Source organism: Penicillium coprophilum, assembly GCF_028826855.1.
Source record: "Penicillium coprophilum strain IBT 35676 chromosome Unknown utg000006l_segment0_segment0, whole genome shotgun sequence".
Taxonomy (NCBI): domain Eukaryota; kingdom Fungi; phylum Ascomycota; class Eurotiomycetes; order Eurotiales; family Aspergillaceae; genus Penicillium; species Penicillium coprophilum.
In genome coordinates, this window is record NW_026622725.1 from 1,243,558 (window position 1) to 1,262,016 (window position 18,459).

Here is an 18,459-nt window from a genome sequence, read left to right on the forward strand (position 1 = left end):
CATCTCTACAGTCTAGATCGAAAGCTCCTAGCTTATTTTGTATACGCGGCGTACGGCCAATTTCCGTTATATCGATTACCGAAAGGAAAACAAACAAACATACAACAGCATGTCTAATCGCCACTCTATTTAGGAAATTGTGGGCGGATATAGTAGCAAAAGATTCTATCTCCACATTCTGATCGAAAAATCTGTACATGGTCTAAAATCACAAAGAACCGCGCTTCGTCCATCGCGAGTGAAGGGATCTGGTGCTGCGCGCTTTATGAGTAGCCTTATTGCCATTGCTATAATCGAGGTCAAATGCCCAGATAGCCTGGAAGCAATGCGCATCTACCTGGGCTTTCTGGTTGCTGGCCTGGACGTTGTATGAGCTGATGGCTGGGAAGAGACCGATAATGTTGTAGAAGTAGGCCTCGAGGGGTATCAGCATCTTATCGGCAATATCTCATATCACAATCAAGGCCAATCAGAAAACTCACGTCAACGGCAGTTTGCAAGACCCGAATTTCAGAGGGAATTTTGTTATTGGTTGTTTGATTGAGGGATTTGAGCTGGGCTGCGCTGCTCGATAAAGCATCCGTGAGCTCAAGGAGGGATTGTACGAACTAGGGTCATTCAATATAAATATTGTGACTCTGATTTTTTTCATTGTCATCAACCTACATTTGAGTATCCCTCATAGACAACCTGCTCCTCCGCCTGGTTGGTAATGATCGGTGTGTTCGTCATAAACTTCACGTTTGCTAGGGCTACAGTCACAATCGTGTCCATCTCGGTGTAGATATCCTGGATCTCATTATGAGCTATCATTCATGGCCCTAAAAATAGACCCCCACTTACCGGAATTGGACCACCGTCCAAAGTGGTGTTGATTTCCAATACGAGATCCTTGACAGCGAATCCTTGCTGTGCTAACTCATTGAGAGAGTTGGCAATCTCACCCGACGTCAAAGCAGCGAGTGTCCAGCGCGTGCATAAGCAGAGGGCCACGATGAACGAGAAAAAGGGCGATGCATTGAACGAGAATGAGAGACTGGTAAATGCATTGAAAAAACTGGAATAAAGAATGAATGAGGGTTATATTGAAAAGAGTGTGAGTAAGAACCCGAGATGTAATCTGTAAAATAAGGACCATCGCGATATGAGAGGACTCGGAATAATCAGTCCCCCTGACTAGACCTAAAATGGACGCTTATGATTATGCTCACCACTCCATACCCTGTCACTCTTGTCTGATACTGGCCTGTCCTATATTAATTTTGGCGCGAAAGTGCCGCTTAGCAGAAAATGAAGTCTCGGGGAAACAGCTTCGAGGTAAAAATTAATGATTTGATTTGAGATCGGAGTCATCGCTGCCTATTCAGCATCACTTAAACATGAACATCAAGTTTGGAACACTTACAGAACTTGTAAATCAGTAGTTCTTTCTTATACACTATGTACAAATCCAAAACATCGAGTGACCTTCACAAAGTTTACAGTGTCCCAGTAAATACAACCCATTATAGTATAAGTAATCCTCTGATCACAATACCTATGCCGCACAATGTCAAGCGGTCGCAAAACAAAAGAGAAAAGAAAAGCAAATCGCAAGTCAAGGTAAAACAGCAATCAAGGCTTCGTGAGCTGTTCCTTACGATAGAAGAAAATGCATAGCACGTTGATGGATAGCATGAAAAGTAAACAGACCCAGAAGTCTGCCTTCCCCAAGCCAGCTGCGACACCAGCAGAGAAATCAGGGAAAACATCACCAGGGCCCAACTTATCCGGTGCTGTCGCGCGGGCGAGGATAGTCGCAATGGAACCGACCACCTGTGCGGCTAAAAGTGTGAAGGTGACATGGAATCGAGTCATTGTGTGGAGAAGAATCATTCCGAACCCTGTTTTGACGTGAATCAGTTTGCGTTACGTCGTGTTAGCTGCGAGAGGAAACTTACCGACACCCTGAAGGGAATCCAAAACTCCTAGCCAGAGCCAAAGTGCTCTACCAAGGATAGCTCCAGCTACGGGACCACCGGCCCAGGGGATATATGTCGCTATGTTGGAGGTTGCCCATAGGATCTGTGCCCACCGAGGAGCACCAAGCCCGATGGCAAAAATTGGGATGAACCAGGCATGTCTCTTGGAAAAGACGTGGAAGACCCAGAGAGCTGCTGCCCAGACAATGATGAAAAAGAAGAGGACAAGGAGCGCGATCTGCCACACTTCTGCATGCTTGCTGGACCAGAGATAGAGCCAATTTCGTCCGTACGGTGCCGACAGCCAGTAGTTTGATATGAACACCATGTAGAAAAACCACTGCAAAGTACAACGTCAGAATCAAGATTAGCTCGCGGAGCGCTGGAGACATACAAGAATGATGCGACGGCGGAAGAGCGATAGATAGAATGTCGGGACTTGACCTGGTGCTTGTCTATAATATGCAGGAAGTCCAAAGAAGACCAGGGCTCCCAGCAGCCACATGAGACCGGCGAGTCCGAGTCCAATTCCGAGCAAAGCACCTGGATTGGTTATTGCAAGGCTGAATTGTGTACTGCCCTTTTGATTGAGAGTTGCCATCCAGCTGCCCCAGTACCAAAGGAAACTGATGAACAACTGTTGAGTGCCCTGGATAACGGTGGCTCTATAAATCCAAGACCTCAGGGGAGCTCCGCCTAGACAAGAAAGTCAGATAAGCTCTATATCTTCTTAAGAGTTGTTGCCTACCTTCATCTCCAAAGTTGAGGGCGAAGAAAATTGAACCACTCGAAGACGCAAAAGAATACAAGCCGATTCCCACGTTTTGCAGCCATGTTTGACTCGTGCTGTTGTGTATGGCACCGGGAAGACCGACAAACAAAAAGGCAACCCCATATATCTGCGGGTAGTTAGCTTGCGAACTCGTACATCAGATAGAGAGACTTCAACGTACGAAGAATGGAATCGTCAGTACATAGACTGAGGGGACCAGACGGAAGACCATCCACCATATGATCGAAGAGGCAAGATAAATGGATGCCAAAATGTATAGCTTTTCAGCGGTCTGTCCAATCTCACCGTTCAAAAGGGTGATCTGATACGAGTTCAAGGCAAGGATTTGGCCCTAAATGATGCTGTCAGAGGCTGTAATCAAAGTTTTTGGTTGGGTTCAAGCTCACAATAGCGAGGAAGATGGAGTAAACAGGCCAATCACCCAGCTTCATCAGCATAAAACGCTTCAAACCCGTGGGGGGAACATAGTCATGTGGAAGAAGGAACTGCCTGGTATTAAGGCCTGCACCTGGAATGGTGATTGGCGGGGTCTCTGGTCGACTGGTTTCATGAACCTTGAAGCGAAAGACAGAGGGAGCAGGAGACGGCAAGGGAGATTTGCCCAGTTTAACATCGCGGTATCGGTTAAACCAGTCCTTTTCACTTTTCTCGAGGAATTCTTCGATACAGAGCTGGCCCTCGGAGTTCTTGCCATTCAGATCCGTAAGCTTCTTCTCAAACTTATCCGCGTACTCATTATTTGCATCCGTGAAAAAGGGATCAACTTTCTGAAGCTTGTAGTCTTGCTTCTCTCGGACTATATCATCGACGCTGACCAGACTCATCATGGATGCTCTTGCCTCTCTTCGACCCGGCAGACCATCTTCTGATCCTGTACCGAGAACTGGTGTGCTAGCACCGGACCGAGCGAAATAAATATTAGGTGTCCCAAGTGGTGATGGAGAAACACTGCCGTCCTCTTGGACTGCCCAAGAAATAGGCTCGAGATCTTCTCCATCGCTTGCCGCAGTGTAAACAATTCGTGAGTCTGTGAGAGGGTTAGAGTACAAGGGTCTGCGTCTTGGGTCGGTGTCAAATTCAGGCTCGTCGGGCATATTTTGACTGGAAGATAAATTTGTCGGCGAGAGGGCGTATTCAAAACCCGGTCGAGGTCCAGACAGTCTCGTATCAGTCGTAATTGGTCTGCTTGGCGGGACAGACATGGTATGGCTGCGTGAACGGCTCTGTTCGCGGCTGTTGTCTGAGCTCGACGAGACTTTGGGAATGCTTTCGGGGACAAGGGTGCTGCCACGGGAAATTCTCAATGAACTGCGGTCGTGGCGTTTAGAGTACTTCACATGTTTTTCAATTGAGGTGGTCTGTAGCGTTTCCAGATCCTCAACCCACTGTGCTACGGGGAAGCGCTGCTTGCCGGATCGTGCACGCATGAGCGCTCGTGTCTCCTGGGATGATTTTAGAGCGTCACTGATGGCCATCTTGAATTGTTTAATAAGATGTTTTGTTGTCATAGACTCGCTGGAATGGGTTAGTTTGAGCACATCATGAGAGAAGGGAACTCACATTGTGTACCACCATCCGGGCATCTGCCCAAGACCACCAACACTAAAGAAACATATATTAGCACTGGTAATAGAATTACTCCAGGTCAGCCTTACCGTGATCCCACGCCTAATGCTCCTTTTCGTCCGAATTCCACGGCCACGAGACCAAATGGTTCATCGCGCGAAGGAATCAAGGCAAATTCAGCGCCACTGAAAATGAAGGGTGGTAGTGCAGTAAACTCTGGTCTGGAAAAGACCCGCCCAGGGTAGAGCTCTACAAGTCGATTCAGTTTCAACGCGGCAAACCTTCCGTAGAGATCAATGACTGGACCGATGCACATCAACTGGACCTTGGGGTGAGCATCTAGAATGGAGGGAAAGATGTCTGCAATGAGATCAACGCCCTTTTGCATAGACCAACGACCGACAAACACAAATAGCTGGGCCTCTGGATCAACGATGAGCCCTGCCCACTCCTGTGCTTGTCTCTTAAGCTCAACACGACTGGCTTCAAACTCTGCATCGATAACAACGTCTTGGAGATTGTGGTTTGCGTTTTGATCCCATACGGCGATGTCAGATGGATCGGGGTTTGGTAGCGCCCCAATGTTCTTAAGACCCCAGAAAATAGGATATCTGGCGTACGATCTCTTGCCATATTTCTTGGAGACACCAACGGCGCCGAATCCGTTTTGGTGGATTTTCAAATAGTTGGCAGCTCCATGAAGAAGGTTGAACACCTCGCCAAACTGCACATACTTCTTCACCAATGCTTGATCAAGATTATAGACACTGCAAACCTCTCGATTTTGCTGTGGAGTTTGCATTGGCCAGAGTCCTTGAAATTCAGCATTATGTAGAGATAGGCAGCATGGAATTGTGCGAGGTAGAAGGTAGAGAGGGGCAGCGGCGCCATGATAATCGTTGATGTGATAAAGGTCGATAGTCGGGAATCTCCTGATAGCCTCAGCAATACACTGATTCCAAGTAGAGTAGAATATGGCTGAGTTCAAGTCATCCATACGGGCAGGGTACGGCTCTGATTTGGACTGAGCTCGGAACACAGGCGCGTCCAACAGGACGTACGTGATGTTGTGGAGCCGATGATACTGGACATCTACTTGGTAGTTATTCCCGAGAACGGTGATTACCATCGGCTCACGAGGATCGTCCTCAGGATAGTCAACTCCTCCAACACAAGGGACTACCCATATAAGATCCTGCTGGGTTAGGTGCTTCCCCATCAGCTGGGCCATCACACCGAGCCCACCAATCTTGATCTTAATGGCCCAATCCTCAATATCGTATTCCATCGTTGCAATGAGCACGGTTCGTCGGCAGGTAGTTACCGTTGCACCGACGATGCCTCCACTTTCCGATGGGAGCGAGCTCACATCGGCTAGAGTATGTCTGGGATTGGATTCCCTGCTATTAGCTCGATGGGTCATCTTTTGAAAGACGCTCACCAGTGGAGCGAAGCTTGACATCTTTTCGGTGACACCGATTTGGTTGAACTTGACCTGGTAAAAAGCCTTCAGGTAAACATAAACCGTACCGACAGCGGTGGTGACAGGCACAATTGCTAGCACGATGAATATGGCCAGTTGAACCCATCTGGATCCTGTAGGCGTGGCGTAGACCTTGAGATCGCCATCACCAACCGACAACTTGAAGGAAAGATAGGGCGAAGGGGGTGGGATCGTGACATTGAATACATTGCTCAGCAGCGTGACCGGAGGGACCTGGTCTAGAACGTTGTCGCCATCAATGTCCCCATATACCTGTGTCTGATCGGGCAGGCCGTCTTCGTTTAAGCCCCAGGCGTTGAACGCAACCTGCACGGGCCATTCGCCCATGAAGTGAATTTCCCACAGACCAGTGACGTTGCTAAGAGCCATTTTGTTTGAATAGCCAGCGTCATACCCGAATTGGTTAAACTCCCCTTCAATGAAGAGATTGGGGAAGCGACGGGGAGGCTTGTATTCCCATTGCGTGTCTCCATGCTGCCAGTGAGCACTACTTCCAGTCAACTTGCTCCAGTATTGGGCAAGGATGTGTTCTCCTTCCCAGGCCTGCTTCGTAGTGCCGGTCCAATTTTTGCCGGGGATTGATGTGTTGAAGCCGGTATAGGTCATCCAGGCACTGAATGTAGCTCCAAAGTCCAGCGAGTATCGCCACATATCTGCGCCGGGAGCCTGTGGCATTACTGAGATTGGCTCAGTCTCAGACGACGGGTTGTCAAACAGTAGCGTTCTGCTGTAGTTGGCTAACTGTGGCCATACCATTGGATTATTTATCTGTCCAATACGGAAAAGGAAATGGTCGGTGGACTGCCGACTGCATTAGCATTGTCGCCTTCTCAATTAATATAGCGAGGAATATACTCACGCCAGTGGAATTATTTCCATCTGCTGTGGTCACATTGCTGAGCGTGAGTCTGTGGACCCCTGGAAAGACATTTTCCAAATATATCTCGTAGCTGAAAACGCTAGTCAGTGCCCCAGGCCATGTCACAACGTCAGTCTCATGAATAGGTTTACAAGAGACCGAGGTTGTGTCAAGCTGTGGGCTCTCGTTGTGAAGCGCTTTGGACGTGATCGTCAGCGAGTTTGTGATATCCCTGCAATCCATCTCCTGAGAGAATTCGAAGCCAATTCGTACCCTCTCCCCACTTGTTCCCTGGGAAACAAGTCGAGCATCATGTCCTGGGGAGAAGCGTGTTATGTATGGGGAAGGCTGCACGAATTTGTGCTTTGGAACGAAGGCTTTGAACCCCCAGGCAGGCATGGTTAAGTTTGGATAACATCCATTGGGAATGTCAGATCCTTCAAATCTACTCATTGTTAGTAAATGTATTTAATTTCAGAACAGCAATCATACCCAAGCTTTGTAGAGCTCTTTGTCAGCGTAAATTCCTCGAACGGTGGAAAAAGGTTTTTGACTGTCGTTCCCGTGGGAAATGGCGAGATCAAAGCGTCCTTACTGCTGCAGTTGAACTGATGCTCGACTGTTTTGTTGTCATTAGAATAAACCAGCCAGACGGTCTGGTTCCCCTGGCCTTGGCCATCAAAATTCTGCGCATCCACAAAGCGCGATCTCATGACACTCCACATCCCAGTCTCGGTCGCTGTTCCATTACTGCCTGGAAGGTAGATGTCAAAGGTCTGGTTGGACAATTGCTGCAAGTACCAGCCATCATTCAAAACCGGATAGTTTTGACGCATCTCAAACATCATCTTGATCAGGCCTCGTATTGGGTGTGAAGGATCGCGATGATCGAGACTGACGGAGTCATCTTCACATCCTGTCAGGGAGCGGTCGAGCGGGAAATCAACGTATTTTGAAGATCCCAGCTTGTAGCATCCGTGCAGCTGCCATGCCTGAGCAGATGACATGGGTCCGCGACCGAAAACATAGTTGTCAGCCTGGCTGTCCAGTACATAGAAATTCTGTTCCTCGCCCCAGGAGAGAATGGGGATTCCAGGCATGAGCAACGTAGCGATGTAAAGACCAAGATTCTGCTTTTGTGTCCCGTTTTTGATCCCTGGCCACCTGAAGACATCTTGGTTCGTGACACCAAACAGGTGACGAGGATCGAATTTTCCGGTGTTTATGTTGACCATATCATTAGTCTCCACAAAACTATTCCAGGTCTCCACAAAGTTGACGGGCGGATCTCCTTCGGCAGTGTAGATGCCGTCTAGACTGAACGGGACGATGTTAGCTTGAGCGAACTGAAAGACGCGAGGGAGAAAAGCTAACCCTAGAAACCGGCTCAGACCACGATATAAAGTGTAATGGAACGCCACCCCGTCTAAAGTGGACCTTTCCGCAGGTCTCAAGAAAAGATCCTGATTTGACTTGTTTGTCTGGTTCGTCATCATAAATGCTTCCGTCATGTTGGGGATGGTTTGATTTTTCTGGTGACCGCGACCGATATAAAGCGAGCCAAAAGAGTTTCCCGCAACAATCTCTCCAGGAAGAAAAAAATTGTTCTTCCCTGCCTTCTTGGCGGCGCAATCTCGCATATACTCGGACCATTCTCCAAGAGAGTCGAGGGTAACCTGTAAAGCCTTGTCAACGCGGTATCCATCGATATCAAGCATGGTGATGGTTAGACACGAGAAGTGTTTGATCTTGGCTAACACATCCGGCCGCCATTCACGTAGACGATCTTGCACAAATGCAAACTTGGATATCTGTCCTTCCCATTCCGTGTAGTTTCCAAAAGCGGCAACTTCTCCATACTATAGAGGTCAGTCACCCTCATTATCGAAAGGAAGGGCATATTACCTGATCAAATTCACTATTCCGACATGAAGGACCAAGGGCTGTGGTAGTCAGACCGGTACCTTCATCATTCCAGAACCGAGGATAATCCCATGGACATTCGCTCTCAACTTCATTTCCAGGCTGAAAGTCCCAGTAACGACGATCTTTCTTCCATACATAGTCGTACTCGTTAGGATTTATTGGCGCAGACTGGTTCAAGAAACCCTTGAAGCCAATAAGATCACCCATTCTATTTACAATCAGCAGACGACATCAGAGGTTGCGCAGACGGGTTTCACATACGTTGCAAAGGTATTATCAAAAATAACATACATCCCCCGTCGATGGGCCTCAGATATCATTGTACGCCAGTTCTCGATTGTACCAAAGTGATGGTCTAGCAGAGTTAGGTCAAGCGGAGAGTACCCATCCGCAGCCCAGGGGAAGTTGATAAACGGTGTCCCAGCGAGATAGACGCCCTGGATATTGGTCAACATATTCTCCACATCTAGTCTTCCTGGGGCAACAAACACACCTTGATACCCATTCCCTGAAGGTAATCAAACGTATCAATCAATCCAAGAACATCGCCGCCATGACGGAACTCATTGGAGGTCAAGATGTGTTCCCACTGTGTGCCATTTGCATTATCGTTACTTGGATCGCCATTAACAAATCTGTCGACGAATATGGTGTAAAAAGGGAATCTCCAGTTATCTGGCGAGGGGTGAAATGTGTGGTCTTGCCATCGGCCCGAGTAGTCGAGGGGGTGTGTCGCTGTCTGATTTTGATTGATATTCCAGTCTGCTTCTTCTGGGAGGTATGGCAGGGATTGTGCAATAGGTACAGAAATTGCAAGAATAGCAAGATAACAAGCAATGGAAGTGAGCAACCCCATTCCGAACAGTGAATGCCACTATAGTGACATTCAGAAGATACGCTGTTCGAACGTCGACTGCAAAGAGGAAACAACCACAATGTGCATACCAGGAAGAAAGCGATAACTCATAAGACACCGAACAAGTCATAGGGCACAAATGCACAAGAGAAACATGTATAAGATAATTAATACTCTGGACCCTTCCAGGCCAATGCGATATTTGATTCTGAGCGCGAAAATACCAATCACTGTTTTGTAAATCAGCACAGATACAGGGATCAGATGAACCGCTGGGGCCCAAGTCCCCCGCCAGCATTGTCTTACAGCCGCAATCCATAGCAAAGTATCTCCATACTCTTGAGTGCTAATTTTGGAGGTTGCGGTATAGGACCTCTGGAGGTATAGGGCTAGACCAGTATACGAAGTGGGTCTGTCTTCGTTAGCTTTTGCTTATATGGAGAATTACTCATACGTGTTTGCTGCAAGGCTATACGGGCTGTCAAATCATATCCTAGAGGTATATCCATCATAAAGTGTATATTATGTCAGATCGGCTATCCTGCCTCGTAGAAGATAGGACATGTCATACCCGGTACAAGACTGACCTATGAGGATTCGATGATAAGGATGTGGCTCACTGTTGCGTCTCGTTCCTATATCATATGTTGTTGTTTCAGCTAAGGTTCACGGCCACTCCGTCCGAAAGCCATCTGTATGTCCTTGGGATGATCGCGGTTCGGGATTCTTTAAGGATCTAAGCCTCTGTCGATCGGGCCGACAGAATATATTACACGGACAGCACAGGTCGTGTTTGTATTACGCGTACAGTACGATACACACGTAAATCATTTTCATATATATTGTTAGTCAAAATTTAAGTGGCCTTTTTCATTGTCTCACATTTCATACTCCATTTGCTTTTCTTTTGATCTGTCATACGAACGCCGACAATGTGGTGGTGGAAGTTTTTGGCGATTGCTGCCATCAGGACAGTATATGCGGCTTCCCGAGACCAATGGCTCGGTCGGTCGGTCTACCAAGTAGTCACCGATCGCTTCGCTCGATCCGATAACTCAACCGCCGCTTTTTGCGATGCAGCACTGGGAAAGTATTGTGGAGGGAGTTTCCAGGGCATCATAAATAAATTGGATTATATACAGGAACTTGGGTTCGATGCAGTTTGGATCTCTCCCGTGCAAAGTCAGGAGTCAACTCGCACGGCGGATCTCTCAGGTATGGTCATTTTGGATGTCAATATATATAGAGAACTAACGATTGATGGATACTAGCATACCATGGGTATTGGCCAAACGACCTGTATGCCATCAACTCCCATTTTGGCACTTCTGATGACCTCCGATCGTTATCTGCAGCGTTGCACGCGCGTGGCATGGTGAGTTGCCGGCTGCCATGTCTACTAACAAGACTGACAGAAAAAAAAATAGTACTTGATGCTGGACATTGTCGTTGGTGATATGGCATGGGCTGGAAATGCCTCCACTGTTGACTACAGCACGTTCAATCCATTCAATGATCAGAAGTATTTTCACGACTACAAGCTACTTTCTGAGGACCCCATAAACGACACCTGTGTTCTGGATGTAAGTCTTTCAACGCATATCAGGAAATTATTACTAAAACCTACCTCAGTGCTGGTTGGGAGACAACACCATGTCCCTTCCAGATCTGCGAAACGAGGATAAGGAAGTCCAGCAAATTCTGGGCACCTGGGTTTCGCAGTTGGTTTCGAACTACTCCAGTATGCCTATACGTTTTTTCTCTTTCCAACAGATTGAATAACAGTCATTCCTTATAGTTGATGGTTTGCGAATCGACAGTGTCTTGAACATTGCCCCCATCTTCTTCTCCAATTTCAGCAAGTCAGCGGGTGTTTTCACTATGGGCGAAGGCGCTACAAGAGAGGCATCCGGCTACTGCTCTCTGCAGCCCAGCCTAAGCGGACTGTTGAACTATCCGTTGTGAGTAGCCCATCAAAACTAACATAGCATGTATTGACAATTTTTAGGTATTATATCCTCTCGGAGGCATTCAAGACGACTAAAGGGGACCTCAACAGAATTGTACAGTCTATCGACTACATTAGATCACATTGCGAAGATGTACTATCCCTGGGAACTTTTACATCGAATCAGGATGTGGCTCGCTTTGGCTCGTATACTTCGGACATATCGGTAAGTCGAATGCATGCAGTATCTTACCAGCACATATTGACTTTTACTCCTGATTAGCTGGCTCGCAACATTCTCACAATGAGCATGCTTGCTGACGGTATCCCCATTCGTATGTTGCGCCCCCCGCGAATCTAAACGAAAGCCGAAGACGCTCATAAAAACAATACAGTCTACTACGGGGAAGAACAGCACCTGTCAGGTGGATTCAACCCTGTCAATCGAGAGGCCCTGTGGCTTACCAAATACTCGACAAACTCGACCTCCCTCCCTCTGCTCGTCCAATCGTTGAACCGCATTCGATCATATGCGAGCGGCGACGGAGAAAAGTCCACGGTCGCCCCCAAGTCAGGGGGTGACTATCTATCGTACCTCTCATTACCAATCTACAATTCAACCAACATCCTAGCCATGCGCAAGGGATTTACCGGTAATCAGGTTGTGAGCGTCGTGTCCAACCTAGGAGCCAAGCCCACCAAAGCCACCAAAGTCACGCTCAGCTCCGACGGCACAGGATTTTCATCCCGACAGAATGTGACGGAGCTCTTATCTTGCAAAACATTTGTTACTGATTCAAGCGGAAATCTCAATGTGGACCTCAGCTCGGATGGAGGGCCTCGGGTGTACTATCCTACTGAAAGCCTGAAGCGAAGCACCAATATTTGTAAAGCTCATACTCAAACATCTACAACCTCCTCATCAATCCCAAAGACTTCCTCCGGTGTTGGGATTCCTTCATTCGGTTTGTCATGGAAGATGGGGACATTGATAGTCACGGCTGCATTAACCACGTCCTGCGGTTCCATCTAGTCCTCTAGACCGCCATTTTTTCTATTCTGATCTGGTTTTCTGTCCTTCATATGGGTTGTGGATGTTGTGGACCTTCTTTTCGATGGTTCGTTTCTGCAATTGTTTTACTATAGACAAGATACGCCGTACACTTAATTCTGTCCCTTTCATATACATAAATCTTGTCAACTACCACGGAAACAGGGAATATGCTGAATAGCTAGAACTTGTACTTGGAGCAAAACCCGCGAAGTTACTTTTGACTGTTGGGCACACAACATAGTACGGGCATACAGACGTAGCCTGGTGAATGTTACCAGTCATGACCGGTATTCTTTGAGGACCGTAAGTAACAATACAGTACAACGAAAATAAATTTCCAATTATGATGACCTCGATCCCGGGTCCTGTCGGTATACAATGCACTTCTCAACTCTAGCGCTGACCTAACGCAAACCCTTGCTCCGTAGCTGGGTTGGAAATCTTTAAATTCTTCGATTTGCAAGGATCAGGTCCCAATGCGTTTTGGGGGCTTGATTGGAAAGATAAGGTGCAATGCTCGCTTTGATAGACCCAACACACAGGCAGGGCTTTGAGGGCAGCAATGACGCTCAGGCAAGCAGCCGCAGCACAACAGGGTGGGTCGCTGATGCGTGATCCTAGCAGTGCCCTTTCGTTATTGTCCTACGTGGACACCAGATCAGCGCCTGGGATTTTCCAATCTCTCCACAAGAGGCTCAGCTCATATCCTAAATTATACTCTGCTGCTATGCAAGGTCTGAACTATCTCGTATTCTCAATGCACTCGGTTTCAGCTGAAAGTCAATGGTTTCTGCATACTTACAACAATTTAGTACCCAGTCTATCGACCCAAGATATCTAGTCTTTTCCTCAGAAATAGGGGGACATCCCCCCCCAGCTCACTCTTCAGTAATTCAATCGTTCCATTCAGCCAAAATGCGCTACTCACTTCCCATCACTGTCTTGGGCCTCCTCTCGACGGCTTTTGCCATCACCATCACCACTCCATCATCAGACACGGTGTGGGATTTCTCCACCCCCAAGACTATCAAATTCACTCGCGAATCCGGTGATCCTTCCGTGATCAGTATCATCCTTCGTACCCAGGATGGCTCCTTCCAGACGAAATTGGCGGATAACGTCAAGACCTCTGCCGGTCAATACACGACCCAGCCTAACCCTAGCATTATTGACGGGTATGTAGAAGATAAAGTGGGTGAACAGAAGAGAAAAATACTAATACCGTTCCGATATGTCTTAGATATGGCTACGAGATACAGATAATTGACTCTGCGGGCCAGCTCGCCGTCAGTGACACTTTTACTGCTAAAAAGGGCGCTTCGGATGATGGTACCATATCCTCGTCTTCTTCCACCATCACTGCCACCACCACCTCTTCCACCACCACCTCTTCCACCTCCACCTCTTCCACCTCCACCTCTACTTCTTCCTCCGAGACATCCAGTGAGACTACTTCCACATTCTCCTCCTCTACATTGACATCCTCGGCGTCTTTGACACCCACGCCGTCGACTAGTTCTTTGTCTACCTTAGGCATGATGCAACTCCGCACAATGTTATAAGTCATCATACTAATATACCTTTTCCCATCGCAGGCTCCACCACCTCTTCTTCTTCTTCTTCTTCTTCTTCTTCTTCCAAAACCGCGTCTTCCACTTCTTCCGAGACTTCATCCACTAGTGCCTCCGCCTCGGCTCTGCACTCGACTGGTGCTGCATCGTCTCAGTTTGGCGCTCCCAGGGGAGCCATGACTCTACTCGGTGCTGCTTTTGCACTCTTATACGTTTAAGTAAGATCTATCAGACAGTATCTGTGCCTGAAGCGTATATGCGATTATTTTTCGAAATAGGCGGAACTAAAGAGAAAAGATGTCGTTACGGTTGAGGATTGAACCCTCGGATGATTGTTTTCTTACAAACTGAGCAAATTCTTTGACTATTGTTTGTCAGACACGGGGTATAGATACACAACTTCTCCATAGATTGAACAGCAGAAGCTTTTTCCTTCTTCACCTCTCCTCCATGGCCTAACGTCTATTCTTACTATTACAGGCTTGTATCAGGTTGGAGCAAAATCGAATAGACTAACTAGTACTATCTATGTGTTAAATAGAGTTGAGCGATCCTGCTGAATTGCAAAGGCTAGGTTATGCTACAAACAATATCATATCATTCTATACGCCCCTATACTCTTTTCACCTTTTGAAACCACTCGATGTAGGCTTTTACGGCTCTGAAGGGGGCATATGATCAATTGGCGGAGTCGAAGATACGTATCCATCGGGCTTAAGCTTATTAATAAATCTGACTCTAGACCTAACCTAGTACCAAATATTTGCGATCAAAACAATACATCGGTGAGAAGAATCAATATAGGAGGGACGGGATGCATCAGCGATTCAGGAGCATGTACGATATTCAGATCTACTCCGTGGAATAGTGATCAGAGCATATGAAAGGACTACGGGCGACTATTGGGATAAGCGATGCATAACTCTCTTATTGGTCAATATTGCCAGGCACTATTCAGATCCATTCTCACGTTACTCCGTACAAGAACTAATTATGCATACCGTTATCAAATTGGAACATGTTAAATGAGAGCATAAATTCGAGTTCGGAAAATTTAAGTTCATAAAATTGAACTGTGTTCTATTGTATGTTGTACATACATGAGTACCACTGAGCATTGATCTCAAACTGTATAAAGATAAGAATCGATTATTTTTCCGAGCCAACATATCTCCCAATTGCATGAATAGTTACGGTATATATTATATTTCGATTTTTTATCCTTCAATTTTTATGCTAAACGTGTATCTATCGCTGGTCCCAATAGTCACCCTAGTAGGGCAGCAAAGTGTACTTCGGGGTGAATTTTAAAAAAATAAAAACATACAACAGTGAGGATTCGCTGGTGGTCACCCACCCAACTACTAACTCACCGGCGTGTGGCTTAAGTACGGCTGAGCGGACGGGAAGCCCTGTTTTCCACACCCTATGGTCGTATGTGCCTGATATTGCTTGAAAACAAATTATAATCGCAAAACACAATCCTTGAATACCAAGATAATTCCTTTGTAAATGCCTATATTCAATTGTAACAGGCAAGCCAGGTTTGTCACTTGTGGTCATCTTACACTCCATCAGGCTTAGCGCAGCATACTCTCTGTATTTACCAGCATGATACGATGTCAAAACCAATTCAAGCAAGCTTTAGGGCAGTATATACCAACACATCAGACATCCGCCTAAAAATTGGAGAGCCCAGGGAATAGGGGGGGTCGTCAGGTTGTCAGGTTGTCAGGTTATTAGGTGGGTTTTTCATACTAGTAGCTCCCAGTAGGCTGGTTGCTACTAGTAGGAGGTCGGAGCTACTAGTCGCGACTAATATAGGGTTAATAAAATAAATTATAGCCCTAAAAGCTGTTAGGTTATTAGGTTAAGTCTACTAGAAAGAGTGAAGTATTTACTAGTAGGCTAGGAGCTACTAGTAAAAAGTGCCTAACAATAACTTTTATATATTTTATTATATACCTAACAGTCTTAATATATTAATATATATTATATAGGGGGTTTTCTAATAGCTACTAGATATAACTAGTAGTAACTAAAAATTTTAGGGTAAATTTAATATATAATTAGTATTTAATTTTTAGTAATTACTAGTAATATCTCGATAGAAGTTATTATCTAGTAGGTTCTATATAATATAGGAATAATATATAGAAGTTAATATAGATAATTTATTATTACTAATAATTACTAGTTAGGACACTATATTTAAAATATAGTGTAACTTAAATATTACTAAGAGCTCCTAGAAAGTTCCTACTAATAAATTAAGGGAAGGGGTTATATTTATTAGTAGTAATTACTAGTAGTAACTAGTGGTCTATAGTCTAGTATAATTTACTAGTAAAAAATAAGTATTATATATTATATAATTAAAAAAGTTAATTAATTACTATAAGCTTTATAAAAAAAATAAAGAGTGATACCTAGTTATTACTAGTTATTCCTACCTATAACTACTAACTTATACGTTATTATCGTTATCACTATTATTACCACTATTATTACTATTATTATCACTACTAGTAATAGGGGCTTTACCCTTCCCCTTATCGCCCTTATTACCCTTATTAGTAGGGCCTTTACTAGCGGTAGTAGCTTTAGCTACTTTAGCCTTAGTAGCCTTAGTCCTAGTAGCTCTAGCCTTAGTAAACTTAGCCTTAGTAGTAGCTATAGTAGTAGGGCTAGGACTAGTACCGCTATTACTACCACTATCGCTATTATCGCTAGTAGATCTAGTATCACTATCCTTATTATTAGTGGTATAGGCTAATCTATTAGACCTAATTAGTAGTAATATTAGTTATAACTAGTAGTAAATAGGAATATTAAGGAATAAAACACACTCTTAACTACCACTAGAGACTCCTATAGCTACCTTAAGGTTCTTATACTACGCTATATTTTTTATCTATAAAAATAGTTAGTAATAGCTAGTAATAGCTAGTATTATATAGTCGTAACTTATAGTATACTTATATCTAATATACTTATAAATACTAGTAGCTTTACCTTTCCCCTTAGGGATATAGCTATAGTATAGGTATAATAAATAATAGGCTAGAATAGTCTTAATAAGTAGTTAGTGATAATTAGTTATAATATAGGGAGTAGTAACTTATAATATTAGTATATCGAATTAGCTATTAGCTCTTCCTATATCTTATATAATCGTAGATTCGAACCTTTTTACTAAATATTATTAGTTATAAGTAGATACTACTAGTAAAGTCTAAACTTATATCTATTTATCTAGGTATCTACCTATATAATTACTCCGCTACTAGTGTCCTTTTAGGTACTAAGCTATAAAGGTAGTAATTAGTAACTATTAGGAGTAATAGGATAGAAGGAGGTAAGATTAAAAAATATCTTCCGGTAATAGGTATAGTATAAGTACTAAAATTATTATTATAGCCTTATACTAAGCGATATATACTATAGTAATTAAGGCTCTAGATTTTAATAATATCCCTTTGATAATATCTCTAAATTTATCTCTTTCACTTAGGGTTCTAGGAGCTAGTAGTAGTTATTAGTGGCTAATGAATACTATAAGAAACACTCTATTTTAGTATATATCTCTTTAATAATATCCCTAAATTTCTCTCTTTTACTTAGGGTCCTTAGAACTAATAGTGGCTAATAAATACTATAAGAAACACTCTATTTTAGCGTATATCTCTTTAATAATATCCCTAAATTTCTCTTTTACTTAGGGTTCTAGGAGCTAGTAGTAGCTATTAGTGGCTAATAAATACTATAAGGAACACTCTATTTTAGTGTATATCTCTTTAATAATATCCCTAAATTTATCTCTTCTACTTAGGGTCCTTAGAACTAATAGTAGCTAATAAATACTATAAGGAACACTCTATTTTAGTAGATATCTCTTTAATAATATAATTTACCTTAAATTACTAGTAATATAAGGGAGCGATAGGAAACTATAGTAAATCACTTAAAATTCCTAGATACACTATTATTTCTATTTCCTATCCCCTCTTTTCTAATCTCTCTTCTATACTCTTTATCTAGGTTATTATCCTAGCTTAGAAATCTAGGGTTTACTATATAAACCGATCACTTAAGGAAACTCTATCCTATACCTACTTATTATTAGTCACTACTAGTAGGTTATTACTAGTACCTAGTTCTACCTTAGTAGCTAGTTAAGATTTATAAACTATACTAGTAGAGCCTAGGGATAGTTAGTAGCTAGAAGGAATAAGTAGTAATAATTATAAACCTCTAGTAGTATTAGTACTAGCTTATCTCTTTCCCTTTACTAATTTCCTAACTAGAGTAGGAGTTAATAGATCTTATAGGGCTAGAGGTAGTGACTAGTTATTAGAGCGAGTTAGTAATATTTAGTAAGGATTACTAGTGACTAGTATTAACTAGTAGTAGGGATTTTA

At 44.2% G+C, this 18,459-nt stretch overlaps 4 protein-coding genes across 4 annotated transcripts; 2 read left to right on the forward strand and 2 right to left on the reverse strand.

The window, feature by feature from the left end:
- Nucleotides 1–208: 208 nt before the first annotated feature.
- On the reverse strand, nt 209–1,056 carry N7500_009446 (uncharacterized protein; the record flags this gene model as incomplete). The annotated part of the gene is made up of 4 exons (XM_056680585.1): nt 209–415; nt 483–608; nt 667–789; nt 844–1,056. Coding segments are annotated over 4 exons (669 nt in total), but the record flags the coding sequence as incomplete, so codon positions are not given.
- Nucleotides 1,057–1,614: 558 nt separating this feature from the next.
- N7500_009447 (uncharacterized protein) lies at nt 1,615–9,465 on the reverse strand (the record flags this gene model as incomplete). The annotated part of the gene is made up of 13 exons (XM_056680586.1): nt 1,615–1,883; nt 1,941–2,301; nt 2,356–2,657; nt 2,710–2,860; nt 2,915–3,085; nt 3,141–4,269; nt 4,315–4,356; nt 4,410–6,625; nt 6,684–7,128; nt 7,176–8,542; nt 8,589–8,817; nt 8,871–9,046; nt 9,103–9,465. 13 exons carry the CDS (start codon nt 9,463–9,465, stop codon nt 1,615–1,617), a joined length of 7,221 nt encoding a protein of 2,406 aa, XP_056527968.1.
- Nucleotides 9,466–10,397: 932 nt separating this feature from the next.
- N7500_009448 (alpha-amylase) lies at nt 10,398–12,446 on the forward strand (the record flags this gene model as incomplete). The annotated part of the gene is made up of 8 exons (XM_056680587.1): nt 10,398–10,680; nt 10,737–10,840; nt 10,893–11,048; nt 11,098–11,206; nt 11,264–11,426; nt 11,474–11,639; nt 11,697–11,748; nt 11,809–12,446. 8 exons carry the CDS (start codon nt 10,398–10,400, stop codon nt 12,444–12,446), a joined length of 1,671 nt encoding a protein of 556 aa, XP_056527969.1.
- Nucleotides 12,447–13,382: 936 nt separating this feature from the next.
- On the forward strand, nt 13,383–14,256 carry N7500_009449 (GPI anchored serine-threonine rich family protein; the record flags this gene model as incomplete). Its single annotated transcript, XM_056680588.1, has 3 exons — nt 13,383–13,642; nt 13,708–13,910; nt 14,063–14,256. 3 exons carry the CDS (start codon nt 13,383–13,385, stop codon nt 14,254–14,256), a joined length of 657 nt encoding a protein of 218 aa, XP_056527970.1.
- Nucleotides 14,257–18,459: the final 4,203 nt, after the last annotated feature.